General features: G+C 34.1%; 1 protein-coding gene across 1 annotated transcript in view; it reads left to right on the top strand.

Annotated features, from left to right (window-relative positions):
* LOC144453903 (cyclic nucleotide-binding domain-containing protein 2-like) overlaps window positions 1-17,547 on the top strand; it is a 102,039-nt gene that overhangs the window by 69,298 nt on the left and 15,194 nt on the right. Inside the window, exons 10-12 of the mRNA XM_078145259.1 lie at window positions 3,766-3,843; window positions 8,711-8,771; window positions 9,969-10,047. Of these exons, the coding sequence (XP_078001385.1) occupies window positions 3,766-3,843; window positions 8,711-8,771; window positions 9,969-10,047 (218 nt within the window). The remainder of the gene's footprint in view (window positions 1-3,765; window positions 3,844-8,710; window positions 8,772-9,968; window positions 10,048-17,547) is intronic.

Here is a 17,547-nt window from a genome sequence, read left to right as displayed (position 1 = left end):
TCAATATTATCCGTAGGTGATGCAGTGACAAGTGGTCAATATTATCCGTATGTGATGTAGTGACAAGTGGTCAATATTATCCGTAGGTGATGTAGTGACAAGTGGTCAATATTATCCGTAGGTGATGTAGTGACTAGTGGTCAATATTATCCGTATGTGATGTAGTGACAAGTGGTCAATATTATCCGTAGGTGATGTAGTGACTAGTGGTCAATATTATCCGTAGGTGATGTAGTGACTAGTGGTCAATATTATCCGTAGGTGATGTAGTGACTAGTGGTCAATATTATCCGTAGGTGATGTAGTGACAAGTGGTCAATATTATCCGTAGGTGATGTAGTGACTAGTGGTCAATATTATCCGTAGGTGATGTAGTGACAAGTGGTCAATATTATCCGTAGGTGATGCAGTGACTAGTGGTCAATACTATCCGTAGGTGATGTAGTGACTAGTGGTCAATATTATCCGTAGGTGATGTAGTGACAAGTGGTTAATATTATCCGTAGGTGATGTAGTGACAAGTGGTCAATATTATCCGTATGTGATGTAGTGACAAGTGGTCAATATTATCCGTAGGTGATGCAGTGACAAGTGGTCAATACTATCCGTAGGTGATGTAGTGACTAGTGGTCAATATTATCCGTAGGTGATGCAGTGACTAGTGGTCAATACTATCCGTAGGTGATGTAGTGACAAGTGGTCAATATTATCCGTAGGTGATGCAGTGACTAGTGGTCAATACTATCCGTAGGTGATGTAGTGACAGATTCCAAGTAAACCATGAGCAAAAGCTTGGTTTTGAATCTGTTGCCATGTTATAACTGCCCGAGTCCGCAGCTGTAGTATCACTTTTCGATCAGACCACCACAATCTAGTCACTGAAAGGTGTTACAATACCAATAATCAGACATTGTACATGTTAATCAGTGGTTTAAATCAGGTTTAAGGGCGCTTGTTCTTGGCTATGAACCAAACAATCAATTTGATTTCATTTATCATGTAACAGCTTCAAAAAATGTTCACTCGTAGATGATTCAATACTATTCAGAGTGTAAGCTATTTCGAAGTTATTGTATCTAACAAAATATTTTCAAAACATTTGTTCAGTTTCAGCTAGTGCTGTTTTAACAACAAATATGTGAATAATTTAACGAACGAATGCCATGCGACCATATGAACACAGGATAAACATCAGATTGAAACTGAAAGGAGGCCAGCTCTGTAGACATGCAGACAGAGAGACATATCACACTTTGGCACCACTAATAGACATACAGACAGAGACGCATATCAAACTTTGGCACCACTAATAGACATACAGACAGAGAGACATATCACACTTTGGCACCACTAATAGACATACAGACAGAGAGACATATCACACTTTGGCACCACTAATAGACATACAGACAGAGAGACATATCACACTTTGGCACGTACCACTAATAGACATACAGACAGAGAGACATATCAAACTTTGGCATCATTGTAGACATACAGACAGAGAGACAAATTTATCACACTTTGGCATGAAAGTTCGTACTTGGCATACAGACTTACTACTTGCCTAAAAACAACAACTTATCGACTTGCTGCTTGGAGGGTCAAGAGAAAAGAAAATTGACATTGGTTTAGAAGACTATGGAATACACATAGAATAAGCCATGTACGAAATCACGTACGGCATTTATGTTTTCAGTATGTCAAACTTACGACGACAATTCATTATGGATGAATGGATACTGAGCCTCTATAATAGCTACCTATTAAAATGCAATGCAGGGCCTTGTGAAGTTGTGTAGGAAAACATTCTACCATTATATTACATATATTATGTACAATAGCAAGGCCTTGTGTAGTGAAACATTCTACCTTTATATTACACATATTATTACAATAGCAAGGCCTTATGTAGGGAAAATTCTACCATTATATTACATATATTATGTACAATAGCAAGGCCTTGTGTAGGGAAAATTCTACCATTATATTACATATATTATGTACGATAGCAAGGCCTTATGTAGGGAAAATTCTACCATTATATTACATATATTATGTACAATAGCAAGGCCTTGTGTAGGCAAACATTCTACCTTTATATTACATATATTATGTACAATAGCAAGGCCTTGTGTAGGGAAAATTCTACCATTATATTACATATATTATGTACAATAGCAAGGCCTTATGTAGGGAAAATTCTACCATTATATTACATATATTATGTACGATAGCAAGGCCTTATGTAGGGAAAATTCTACCATTATATTACATATATTATGTACAATAGCAAGGCCTTGTGTAGGCAAACATTCTACCTTTATATTACATATATTATGTACAATAGCAAGGCCTTGTGTAGTGAAACATTCTACCGTTATATTACATATATTATGTACAATAGCAAGGCCTTGTGTAGTGAAACATTCTACCGTTATATTACACATATTATGTACTCATAGTTTAATCATATCATTAGTTAAAGATTGAATTTTTTCATGTATCTAACCTTGTTATGAAAAATTGTTTTGAATGAGAAAATTAACACCTAAACTAACTGAACAACACTAAAGATCGCACACGTCCATGCTAGTTGACTTTGTGTCAACAACCAGTCTCTCATTCCTCCTACCGGTACATGGTATGTAGACTATTTAGAAACCATAACATGAACGAACATAATGATACATAACGAGAATTGACATAACGATATGCAATATTTCAATGTCCTGGAAATTCAAACAATGAAATCTGATATGAACGAACAAAATGATAAATACCATGAACGGACACAATGATACATAACAAGAATGAACATAATGATAATAACATAAAAGAACATCACGGTACATCACATGAAGGAACATAACGATACATAACAAAATAACCATAATGATACAGAACATGAACGGACATAAAGATAAATGACATGAACGGACATAATGATATATAACAACAGCAAACATAACAATACAGGACTTGAACGAATATTATAATACATAACATGAACGAACATAACGATACATAATTAATAAGGACGGACATAATGATATATAACAACGAACATAACGATGCAGAACAAGAATGGACATGATATTTCATATGAACGAACATAACGATACATGACAAGAATGAACATAATGATACATAACAAGAACGTTCATAATGATAGATAACATGAACGAACATCATGGTACATAACATGAGGGAACATAATGATATATAACAAGAATGAACCTAATAATACAGAACATGAACGAACACTATGATATTTTATATGAATGAGCATAATGATACATGACATGAACGGACATAATGATATATGATATAAAGGAAAGTAATGACACATAGCATAAAGGAACATCATGATACATGAAATCAATCAACCAACCAATCAATCGAACGACGACAGTCTACAGTATGAAGTGCAAAATTCAGATGTGTTGTCACAGTTACTACATTAGGGGGATTAACAGGCTGGGTGCACATCGCCACTGCTCGATTATCTTCTCAAATTGTTTTCTTAGATGATGTATACCCAGATTATCGGAAATAAATAATAAAAGCTTACTAAATTATGAAACTCCAATCTTTGTGTTAATGTCACGGCTTACCATAATGTAATGGAGATGACAACCACGCTGGTGACACTATGTCTATAGTCTGTAGTCATTTGAATAATATATACAGTATAGTCATACCTCATCATCGTATCAAACATAAAAAAACCCACCATATTCTTATGCTTTTGATTTTTAACAGGAGCTTATATTTCCTACAAACGTGGCCTCTGGATATCTTAGCGGACAATCCTAAGAAGTGCACCTTGTCTTATTTCAGGTGGGTTTGAATCTTACATCTCTTGCATACTTTCTCTAAATAACCTATGTCAGAAGTATTACGGAATACGACTGAATCGTTTGGTCCCCTTGGCAAAAGAATCCACAGGCTAGCACTAAAAGGGTTTAGAAATATTTTCTCAAATTTCTTTGTTTACAAAATCGGGACCATTTTTAACTGTAATAATTATGCACATTTATGCGATTTTTTTCAATTTGCCCATCCTCTCTCAGCGGAGGATGTTTGTCTTATACAAGTGTGTAAATAATGTTTATGATAGTCCGCATATTCCCACTAAGTCACATTTCAATGTTCCACAGAGGATACCTAGAAATATTACTTGTTTTACACCTGATGTCAGTAGAATTAATGATTTAAACAATAGCGATGTATGACAACTTATAATGGTCTTTGTTGTAGTATTTCGAATATAGACTTGAACTTATCTCTGAGAAATTTTTAAAATGCAATTTTGCGATATTGCCATCTCAAGTCCACATCGCAAACTTGATTTTAATATTTGCCATGTATTGTGTTTTATGTGCATTTTGTTAGTTTTTGTTTGTGTGACATGTCTGTGTGTTTTGTAGACTTGTCTTTTTTCATTTTAGGAACCTATAAAAGGGACTTGCTCCCGTTGGTCTTCAAATAAATAAATAAATAAATAAATAAATATTTAAGGTCTTTCCAGTAGGTAGAAAGGTAGACATAGTTGGTAGTAGTGGTGTAATGTAGGTAGTAGTTACAATGGTGGTAGTGGTGTAATGTGGGTAGTAGTTACAATGGTGGTAGTGGTGTAATGTGGGTAGTAGTTACAGTGGTGGTAGTGGTGTAATGTGGGTAGTAGTTACAATGGTGGTAGTGGTGTAATGTGGGTAGTAGTTACAATGGTGGTAATAGTGTAATGTGGGTAGTAGTTACAATGGTGGTAGTGGTGTAATGTGGGTAGTAGTTACAATGGTGGTAATGGTGTAATGTGGGTAGTAGTTACAATGGTGGTAATGGTGTAATGTGGGTAGTAGTTACAATGGTGGTAGTGGTGTAATGTGGGTAGTAGTTACAATGGTGGTAATGGTGTAATGTGGGTAGTAGTTACAAGGGTGGTAGTGGTGTAATGTGGGTAGTAGTTACAGTGGTGGTAATAGTGTAATGTGGGTAGTAGTTACAATGGTGGTAGTGGTGTAATGTGGGTAGTAGTTACAGTGGTGGTAATAGTGTAATGTGGGTAGTAGTTACAATGGTGGTAGTGGTGTAATGTGGGTAGTAGTTAGAATGGTGGTAGTGGTGTAATGTGGGTAGTAGTTACAGTGGTGGTAATAGTGTAATGTGGGTAGTAGTTACAATGGTGGTAGTGGTGTAATGTGGGTAGTAGTTACAATGGTGGTAGTGGTGTAATGTGGGTAGTAGTTACAATGGTGGTAGTGGTGTAATGTGGGTAGTAGTTAGAATGGTGGTAGTGGTGTAATGTGGGTAGTAGTTAGAATGGTGGTAGTGGTGTAATGTGGGTAGTAGTTAGAATGGTGGTAATGGGTTAAAGTTGGTAGTAGTTAGAATGGTGGTAATGGTCTAATGTTGGTAGTAGTTCCCCCGGCAATGACAATAGGCAAATCAATAAAGTGTCATTATTTGGGTATTTGCCCAGAAGAATGGCAACCAAACAAAATCTTGCAAAGTAAATTCGCGAAATGTATGTTGTACTGTTTAGGGCTTTAACCTTTAGATTTAGATTGTTAGTCCCACTTCGGGAGGGGGAGGGGCTATTACAATGGGCTCCGTCCGTCCGTCCGTGCATCCATAATACGTCATTTCTCAGATACACAGTATCCGATTTCTTTCAAACCTGACAAAAAGGTGATATGTTGTAATGTAATGACAATACGTAACCCTTTGTTTCGCGAGACACACTCAAGTTTGACCAAATAGCGGCCAATAATTAAAAATACCACCAATGGCATTGTAGCACAACTGTACACTTTTTAAAAATGTTTATCCATATGTTAGTCCATGCTAACAATAGGTGTTCATTTGCTGAATCCAGTTGCGATCCAACCATGTTGCTATCTTTGCAATATACGCGATCATTTGGCTGTTGCTGTGGGAATGGTCATGTTGCTAGATATATTTGCATACATTTTTGAATGTTTTTGTTCACCTGTGTATGAATTCCTGATATTATCTTTGCAATATACGTGATCATTTGGCAGTTGCTATGGGCGTGGTCTTGTTGCTAGGCATATTTATGTAGATTTTTTAAATGTTTATTGAATTGTCTATTAATTCCTGTTGTTATATTCGCAAAATGTATGTGATCATTTGGCTGTTGCTATGGGCATGGTCTTGTTGCTAGGCACATTTGCATACATTTTTTGAATGTTTATTAATTTGTCTTTCAATTCCCGTTGTTACCTTTGCGATATACGTGATTATTTGGTTGTTGCTATGGGCATGGTCATGTTGCTAGGCAAATTTACATGCATTTTTATTCAATTGTCTATTAATCCCCATTATCTTTGAAATATACGTGATCATTTGGTTGTTGCTATGGGCGTGGTCTTGTTGCTAGGCAAATTTACATACATTTTTTGAATGTTTATTTAATTGTCTATTAATCCATGCTGTTATCTTTGTGAAATACATGGCCGTTTGGCTGGTACTATGGGCATGGTCATGGTTGCTATGGATATTTGCATACATTTTTAAAATGTTTACTCACTTGCCTACCAGAAAATGTTATATTTAACCAAAATATACTGCCATTTGGTTGTTGCTAAGGGCGTGGTTATGGTTGCTAGGGCCGATTTTGAAGGAAATCTGCAGAATAAAACTTTCAGAAACGTCTCACCAAGTTTCAGACTCACTGACCAAGTACTTTTTGAGATATAAGTTTTTGACCAAAATGAACACTTTACACCTAATTTGCATATCACTTTTTTAAAATGGAGTCATTGTATGCTTAATATTTCTTCATCCATACATCCCTAAAAGCATTCCCATTAAATTTCAGCCAAATCTGCTCAGTGGTTTTGGAATTATAGATTTTTGACCAAAAAGACACATTTTAAGCCCTAATTTGCATATCATTGATCATGAACAATTCTTAGTAAAAACATCCTGAAGAATGTTTCACCCAAATTTCAGCCCAATCTGCCCAGTAGTTTTTAAGTTTAAGTTTTTTGACCAAAAATCACATTTTTTGACCCAAAGCACAAACCGGTGGTAAGATCATTTTGATTTGAACAATTTCCCAACTAGACACCCACTGTAGTGGACCCACCAAATATCATGGCAATTGGTTCAGCGGGTTTTTACTTTAAGTTGTTTACATACACACACACATCCACACAGATAGACATATGCTGGTCAATGCCTATAGCACTACTGAACCTCAGTTCAGTTGTACTAAAAATCAATTTTTACAGGATAACTAAAAAAAACCTCTACACTCCGATCAAGTGTCTACCCATATCATTAGGTACAAACTTTCTTCAACGTTTGACCTTGACCTTAACCTCAGGGTCAATTAGGAAAATCAGTGACACTTTGTAGTATTCAATTGTTGCTAATTACGTTTAGATAATAATCACGGTTAATATAGAAGAAAGAAATATACACAATGATTTATTATAGTGCAGATATCACTTTTTACTGAATGGTTGTGCCATATTTGGATTAACAAATCAATACTGCAAAACTTAAAACATTAATACAGAGGGAGTTCATTCAAGTGTCTAACCCCATATACTGACAAGCAAGCTTTCATTTTACACAGTGATCTTTGTCCTTGTGTTTGACCTTCAGGGTTAATTATCAAAATCAAGCTCTTTCTTGCATGTTGCCAGTCTGTAGCATTTATGTGTGGTCTGTTTCTTTTACAACCATGTCTAAGGGTAAAACGGAACAATAACAACATATAGCTACATTACTTTGGTGTTTATGTCACTGAATGATGGCCATATTTGTAGTGAACAATTATGAACTACCACATAACACCAAGACTTCATTGAAATGTGTATTCCCTCATCATTAGGTGTAAACTTCTTCTGATACGCTGACGTATGACCTTGGCTTTGACCTCCAGGGTCAGGTATTGGAATCCAGTCCATTTTCTGCATATCACAGACATATTTTTGTATTCATTTTTGCCACTATGTGCAATTTCTGTTAAATCATTAAATAAATTAATTGAGGGAATGTGTGTTCTATGAATACTTCCTTATTATTCATTTTATATTTTATTGCAAATAGGTTTAACCAAAAAAGTGCAGTCTTCCAATTTTTCGAAAGTACAAATGTAAATCAAAAGGCATACCAAGACCTAGGTACAGGGCAAAAGGCAATAGGACATATGATACAAAGAAAGAGAATGCAGCAGTAAGCGTGAAAGCCTAAGGGAACAGTAACAGTGGCAATAGTAATGGTGGTGGTGGTATTTAAAGGCTGGAGTCAGAATTTACGGCGGGGGGGGGGATAGGGGGTGGGCCATGAAAACAATTGAGGGTTCAAAGGGGGAACCATGAAAATTCTGATGGTCTGAAGGGGGGGGGGGATATTTTGCTAATGATTTGAACCAATTTAAACCTCAGGAATGGTCGTTTACCGAGTAAATTAAAAAAAATTCATGGCTTCACCGCAATACCTTCTAAAACATAACAATTATTTTTTGACCAAAATAATTTCTCCCCAGGCCCACAGTCGTAAGTTCCGACTCCATCCTTATTGATATTAATGGTGCCATTAGTGGAGGTATCGTTGGTGGTAGTAGTAAAAGGAATTGTAGTGGTAATTGTAGTGTTAGTTGTAGCGCGGGATTAGATGGACAGTGGTCGAACTTTTATTAAAGCTTGAAAATCAACATTTCACATTACAGGAAGGGGCAACTGTTGGTTAAAGATAGTGTCAATGACAAATGGATCTATATTGTCAAATCCGTGAGTACTTATAATCATTAGACATACAAAGAGCTCTTATACATATTTAAAGATTGGCTATTTAAAGACAACTCATTATAATTTTGCTACGACTAATAATTTTGTATTTCTAAAAAAATGTCGAGAGAATTAATTATCACATCTGTAGGTCATTGTTCTCATCAAACAACAGTAAAAAGTAAAACAAACCACATGTCGGCAGATGTGTGCTTCCATAAAGACAGTTACTTACATTTAATAGATGTTGTGACGGTGACAGTTACTTACATTTAATAGATGTTGTGACGGTGACAGTTACTTACATTAGACATCCATAGACGTAAACACAAGTAGACACACGCAAACATAGGTCTCACATAGACGTAGGTATACCCCAGAGACATACGTAGACTTAGACATTCGTAGACACATGTTGACGTAGAGACACGTAAACACGTATACTAAAGACACACGTAGATGTAGTGACACGTAGACGTAGGTCGTAGGCATAGACACACTTCAAAGACATAGACATATGTAGATGTAGACACACCCCGGAGACACACGTAGACACATGTAGACTTAGACCCTGGACTTCGACACCACAGATGAAGACACAAGTAGACATAGACACATGTAGACGTAAACACATAAATGTAGACACACGTAGACTTAGACACGCGTAGACGTAGACTTAAGACACGCGTAATGTTGACACACATAAACACATGTAGACAGACACATTAGATGTATACGTAGAATTAGACACGCGGAGACGTAGACACCGTAGACATTGACTTAGACACATGTAAACATACCCTTACCAAAATGAAACAGCTATTTTTGAGCTGCAGCAGCTCTCAAACAGACTTCTGACAGTTAGCTGCCGGAAGTCTGATTTTTGTGCATACTTAATTAGTTTTGAGCTGCAGAGAACAACTCTCAACAGCTCAGATAAATACCTGGCAGACATCTAACTGCTTTATAACAGACTTATGAAAGACTTAGACTCACTTCGACTTAAACACACGTAGATGCAAACAGACTTAGAGTTAGACACATGTGGATGTAGACAGACACGCATAGATGTAAGCACAGACTTAGACACACATAGACGTAGACACATGTAGAGACACACCCTGAACACACGTAGACATAGACACACGTAGACATAATATAATCGTAGTAGCAAAATGCCTTGTCCCTTGTGATTTTCAGGGAAGCTGTGATCTTTTGAAAAAAGTCACCAAAAGCAAGAATGGCGAATCCCATGATGACGAAAAGATTCTGCAGAGAGGTAATACATGTTTAACAATGCCATATTCGGTTGGTACAAAATGCAGGTGCAGGCCAGGGCAGGTATTGACTGAATATTTTTTTTGATTCACATTCAGATCCAAAGATGTGAATCCATCATTATATTATTATATTTGTTGTAGATTTTTTTATCAGATGTCAGGTTGTTCTTTCTCATCAATTCGCCATCAGTTATCTTTTTCTTTTTTCTTCAAAATCGCCACGCAGTCATTGCCTTCTGTTCTAGGAATTATATTTTTCACATAGATTGCATACTCGTTCTTGTATATACTGGGTGCATTCAAGACTGAACACGTTTTGTCAACTACAGGTACTTTTAGAATCTTGCACATGAAAAACAAAAAAATGGCAGACACTCATAAGGCAAAGAAGTCACATAACATGTATAGTAATAGTCATTAGAATTTAACAATTGAAACATGTGAAATAATGGTTGTATTCAATGTTTTATATGAATATTCAAAATTAAGCCATAATATATATTGATACATACACATAGTCTCGGTTACCCAGATTCTTGCCATTGAGGGATTTACCCTAGCTGTTATGTGGGGTGGAGCCCTCAATGGCAAGAGTAACTTAGTAACATATACGTTGTATCAAAGATCAATGGAAGTTGGCCTGAAAAATTAGGTCAAGTGATGGGTGCATTGTACAGCCGACATTTTCACCGTTTATACTGAAGTGCATAAGGAACGAGTGAAACAGTCCCGATCAATAAATGCATTTCGACGTTTCGAATTAATATTGTTTGTCATAGGATATCAAGATATATATTAGGTCATCACCTGACTGTATATCTAAATGTTAGGATATAGAATGACATACCGCAAGTTCTTTTATACGGTTGAATTACGCGCGGAAAGATCTAAATGTCACGCGCACCCCCAAAAAACTATAGAACAAGCCTGAAAGATAGAATAAGCGTAGTTAGATATTTGGGAATGATGTAAATAATCTATTAATTCCATGGGGTTCTAGCATTCAGAGATGTAAAATGATTTCTTCTTTCTCAATCGATCCTCATCACCACAAACCTTACAAATTCCTGAAATAGACATGTAATACGTGATCGTTAGTAATACAATGCACAAATACAGGATAGTTACGATTCTATTGTCTGGCAAGACGGAGATGTTCCACGAAATGATCACCAAGACGACGGACAGTTGAACCTTTTTAAATTTCTGGCATGTAATGCAATACATTACATTAGCATTGATACAAGTATAAATCTACTCGTATGGAAATGAACCAGCATTAGCTTCCAATTCATGTTGTTCTGTATGGACCATGACCACCATATCTCTAAGAATGGTATCACGACGCCAAGCTGTTAAAGGTGCTTCAGGAAATAATGAGTTGATTACCCTATTAGAACGTAAGATATTAAACTGCTTGTATATTATGTTCTTAACTCTGGTGGAAAAGGGATGTTAGAGCCAATATGGGACGATCGTTAATTACTTTTCTGATCATGTGAATTGATACAAGCTTCCTTTTGCATAGATGACACCTTCTGTAAAGCCGTATTGGTAACCAACACTGGATAACCACGTTGGTGGAAGTACATGCAATATTCAACGGACCTTTCCCTAAAGTCCAAATCACTTCTACAGATACGACGTAAACGAAGTAATTGTCAATAGGGTCTGGAATCTTTGCACTTATTAGGATGTGGTGAACCATACTGTATATATGAATGTAGTTTAGTATAATAGATGTATATCATCACCATCAATCCTAAGGGAGATGTCAAGGAAATTGATAGTTAGTTCACAGATATCATAAGTATACTGAATAACAGGATTAAACTTACATATGTTATCAATACATGGCATCAGTTTCTCAAGTTTGAAGCTGCACGAACACCATCATCAATAAAACGTTTATATAAATCAGGTAAGATCCCTTGATACGAACTGAAAATATGGTGTTCCTTATAAGACATAAATAAACAAGCATAACAAGAACCAAAACAACTTCACATAGCAACACCGCGTTACTGCACAAAATACCTGTCATTAAAGGTAAAATAATTACACGTAAGAACAAATTCAGCCAGTCTCAGTAGAACATGGAAATGAGATGTGCGAAAAACTAAACTGCAAAAGTTTAGGACATTTTTCCCCCAACTCCGTTTGGTAAAATGATTGATAGTGAATTGTAGATCTTAATATTGATAATTGACAACTGGAGAAAAAGTGCAGTCAGACGTTTTTCTGCCTATAGTATACTGTATACAACTTACGATATGATTTTGAAATCTTAAAATTTTGTAATCCCACTGTGCACAGCTGTGCACTATATGCAATTTATGCAAATACTGTCATTGTAATTATATGGTAATATTGCAACTTGTTGTGAAATACAGAAGACTCACAGTACGCATGCATGTACCAAATAGTTTGATTCATAGGTTTGTAAACTCTTACGGGTCAAATGTTCACCACCATATTAATGCCTGCCATTCTAGACTATTCAGTTACAGTGTGCGTGCTACACATATAAACTTACGCTCAATGACTTGTTGAGTTATGTCTACAGCATCGTCAATGTGTCAATGTGGATTTCAGGCATAAAGGTATTTTTTGTCAATTTTATGTTTCTGACCTCTAATTATTACATCACTTACTCAACTCTATTTCCATCTACAGTTTCATAATTTCTCTAAAACATATTCTTATATTACAAAAAGATACTAATGCTTTTTTATTTGAATCATCATGAAAACCTAAGGTTATAAATTCTGTTTAATCAATTTTGATGTGTTTATCCAATTTATAAAAACTGTCATTTCTTTTTAAATGAAACAGAAATAACATTTCAGCCGATGATGTTTTCATTGCTGCACTTAAAATTATACTACTTATTGGGAAATTTCCACTTTGTAAATAATAGAAAACCCTTCATATATTGCAATATGTGGTAAAGTATATGATGACAATGTGGAACCAGCAAAATGTTGTAATAGAAACCCCTTTATATCAAAATCGATATAGTATAATTTGTTGTGTTATTCTGTAGTTCACTAATATCGCTATTGTATCCAGTCAACCTATAATTTCGAAAAGTATTAAGACTTTGATTTACTTTAGAATCCAATTCACTTCTGAATTGGGTTATATCTCGGTTATTACTAGGTTTGTTTTTAACAACTGGTTTTAGATTAAATACCTGATCATTTTTATTTAATTCAAGTGCAAAATTGTTTTTATTATTTCCTTTTTGGGCTCTATCTATGTTATCTACATCTTTCAAATCACTAATTGAAAAATTTTGAGGATCCATATATATAATATTGCGAGAAAATATGTTTTATTCTTCATTGTAGCCATTTAATTTATCATTTTTCATATGGATTTCTAATGACGTTACAAGGTTATCATTTTTTCTGAAACTGATTTGAAGTCATAATAAAATAGGCACAGCTGCAATACCAAATATAAAAACGAGTATAGCTGGAACCATTGCTAAGATTGCTGTTGAAATTAATATACCAGAGGTTATTAATATAGCTTTGTTCAATCCACCAAGCAATCTGTATGATCTTCTATAAGCTGACCAGACACGTTCTAATAGTTAATTAATGTTTCGATGCTTTGTATTTTTTCACTAATCATATAGTATATATAATTTTATCAATATATATGAAATTAATTAATGTGATTCTTTTCAGTGTAATTGTTGATATATATATTCAAATGAAGATTGGCTGTTACCTTTGAATCTAAATTGGTATTATTAGAACCTTGGTGTAGAATTTCAACTGATTTCTCTATCTTGATCATTATTTTGACATGTTTATGAGATGTACACTTTACTGAAATGTTTGAATGGATAATTTGGTATGGTTTTAACTTTTTAATCCTAAGCACTTTCTTGTGTGTCAGAGAATAATAAGTTGTTTGATAAGCCACTCTTTATTTCTTATTGAGGGTTGTAATCATAACTGCAATGCAAAGAACCACTATTAATGATATGCTTCAATTTGTTATTTGATTTCACTGTTACTTTTTCTTGTGTAATTTGAAGATGTATATTTGAAGCTATGTGATCAATTTGATATAATCTAAGATCTTGTGCTGGTAAATAATGTCTAATAGTATAATTTTTTAATACATCATTCCATTAAAATACAAATGGTATATTTTGCATTTATTTTAGTGCTTCATCTACATACTCCATTCACAATATTATTAGTATGTATATGATCTTGAACTGCAGCTGGATTTAATTAAAAAGTTGTTGTTGTTTTTGTTAGCCGTCACTCCTTTTACATCAGTATCTTGGAGATAATCCAATTTATAATTTTGTGGATATATAGCTAAGCCGTAATTTGAAGTCATTATATACTATAGACATACATTATAGTAATGAAAGCGTTTATGCCAGGCTGTAACTATTCAGTTTCATGAAGCACTTATTGGACATAATCATATCAGACTATTGCAATGTACATGGTACTACTCATGGTGAAATATAACAGATAAGAATAATAACTTAGAATTTTACAAGATAGATGGGTGATAAAAAGAAAGAAAACAATGGTAATTAAAAGATCTCGAGTTATTAGATGAATTGATAAATAATATTATGTTAAATTGGAGAAAAGCTACAGGAAAAATAATAATTCAACTCGGTAATAAACCAAGTAATTTTTCTTCAATATTAAGCACTCAAAATGAAATTATAACATCAACAACACTGAGTATGTTTAAGGTACATTTTTTAACTACTAGGGAACATGTTGTACATTCTGACATCATCGATACATTGTATAACTATATTAATCGCCAACGAAGTGATTATCTGACAGTGCTTTCATTAAAGAAAAACACAGAGTAAATCTCTGAACAAGTAATATATAATTTTGATTTATTTGATGATATACTAATTAAAATGACACCACTTTAGTAAACATGGTTATGAAATGGCAGAAACATTCAAGAAAATATGAAAGCAAGGGAAACTTGAAAAACTTGAATTTGATAAAGGGACATATTTCTATAATAAACATGTCAGGAACTACTTTAGAAGAAAAACTTTGAACGGTTTAGTACAATAAGTGATAAGAAAGCTGGTATTGTTGAAAGATTCAACCGGACATTAAAAAAAATAGAATGTGTATATATCTTACAGATAAACAGACTAGAAAATGGATTGACTATATTGATGAAAAAATTGTGGGATATAATAATACATATCGTTCATGTAGTCATATGACATCAGTGGAGGCTAGGAAACGTGGAAATGAGGGGGTTGTTTGGTATAACTTATATGGCGTTTATTTGTCATCTTCATATGCAACACCACATTTTAATATTGGTACACTATGGAAAATCTTAGAAAGGAAATTGATGTTAAACTAGTTACTAATGAAAAACAATTATTGAAATATAGTAGTAAACCTACCTTTATAAATGTATTATTTCTACTATAATTATATTCTGAAAAAATATAGTGATGTATAATTATTATTTACAGATACAGACAGTCTATGTTATCAAATTAAAACTGAAGATATATACAAAGATTTCTAGAAAGATAAAACAATGTTTGATATTTCTGACAACAAACCAAGTTCCCCATTCTATGATACAACTAACTAGGAAGTTATTCGAGAATTCAAAGATGGAACAGCTGGTGTACCAATTGTAAAAAAATGTTGATCTAAAATCCAAGATGTATTCACATATAAAAGAAAATAATCTTGGTGGTAAAACATCTAAAGGTATTAAAAAGAATGTCATCAAAAACAAATACAGCATGGGAATTATTATGATGCATTATTTGATAGTAAACAGATGCATCACACCACAGTGCTCATTCTAGGATGTCATGGGGGTACTTGGGCTCCTTCCATGAAAATTAAAGTATGGGGGGGGGGAGGGGATTATTATAAAAACAGTATAGAAATAGATCAGTACATATTGTATTATCGTTATTTATTTACATTTTTAATAGCTTTTAATAGCTTTGTGATGATTTGAAAAGTAAAACAAGAGAATTAATTCTATTACACTTCATGCTGATCACACATCATACTCAATTCAATTGATTAGGCTCAAATCACTTGACTTCATGAGAAAACATCATTGACTCACATATCTGATCTGTCTAAAGGGCAGTATTATCGAGCCAAAGTTGAGGGATAACGTTATCAGGATCCCTTTCACCTCTTATTATATAAATTTGTCTTTCACTGTTTAATGAAATATTGAAAGTTTAGGTTATCTCTGTCTTTAACTGACATGTAATAATTCGGAATTCAATCATGAATTTACAAATAGAAACATGGTGCACAAAGTGATGTTTTACATGTTTATGGGGTTACAAATTCACAAAAAATATTGGTTGTTTAGTAGTGAAGTTTTTAAACCCCAATGTAACTGTACAACTGATAGAAAACGATTACTATGCAATCAAATTGCAAGAGATGAAATCAAAATGACTGAATAAATTATGTATAAACTCATCCTGAAATGTATTGCTATCTTTATATATGGTTTGTTTTTTTACATCCTTGTCAAGCATTGTAAAATAAATCGACCTATCTACCCAATGTGATGGGCTAGGTTGCCCGTTGAACAACATTTTTTCTGGCCTTACATATGATATTTAATTGTGTATGCTAAAATGGATATAATGTAAATTGCATGCAAATTTAAGTAAATTAGCCATCTTTTTAAATTTTAAATGTATGATTGCATCAAGATTGCCCCCCCCCCCCATATACCGTTGCGGTTTCATTTTAAATTGTATGTTATAAATTGTCCAGTTTTCTGTTCATTTTTAGATTCCTGAAGAAGGCTTTCTGTATAAAGCCGAAACGTTGAATTAAAGATCTACTTAATCCTATAGCTACGTGAAACCTGTTTCTTGTTCATTATCAGATCTAGACTTGCTACTTTCCTCAAAACTTGGCTTTTCACAGTATGCACATTGCTCTGTAGTTGGACTGATCTTAGTTCCATATCGTAAACAATGATATGTTCATAATATATCAAGTTTTGGTATTCTATGTATAAAAACATAAGAAATAATTCATGTAGGAGAAAATGTCTTATGTGTAAAAATTATATATAAGAAAGAATAAGAAAAAATACCTAGATAAGTTTTGGTATTTGGATTCTGTGGTACTACATCACCCTTTGTACATGATAAAAGTGTGGTTCCAGTTATTCCAGAGTAGATTCAAAGTGTGCCCAAACAATTTGGTACTCGCATACTTACTAGTACTGTGAGTTTTATTTCACAACAAGTTGCAACATTACCATGTAACAACAACAGTATTTGACTCGTAGAAAACTTGCATAAAGTGTACAGCTGTGCATTTTATGCACATTTTCAATTATGCTTGTTTCATCTGATTTTATACCATGAGACTTGTGACGTCATTGTACAACTGTGCACTTTATGTAAAATTTATATCATGCTTGTATCACATTACTCTCATATATAAGAAAGAATTCCTAGA

The sequence above is a fragment of the Glandiceps talaboti genome, chromosome 1 (assembly GCF_964340395.1).
Source record: "Glandiceps talaboti chromosome 1, keGlaTala1.1, whole genome shotgun sequence".
Classification (NCBI taxonomy): Eukaryota; Metazoa; Hemichordata; class Enteropneusta; family Spengelidae; genus Glandiceps; species Glandiceps talaboti.
Note: the sequence above shows the minus strand (reverse complement) of the source record. Positions and strands in the feature narration are given on the sequence as shown.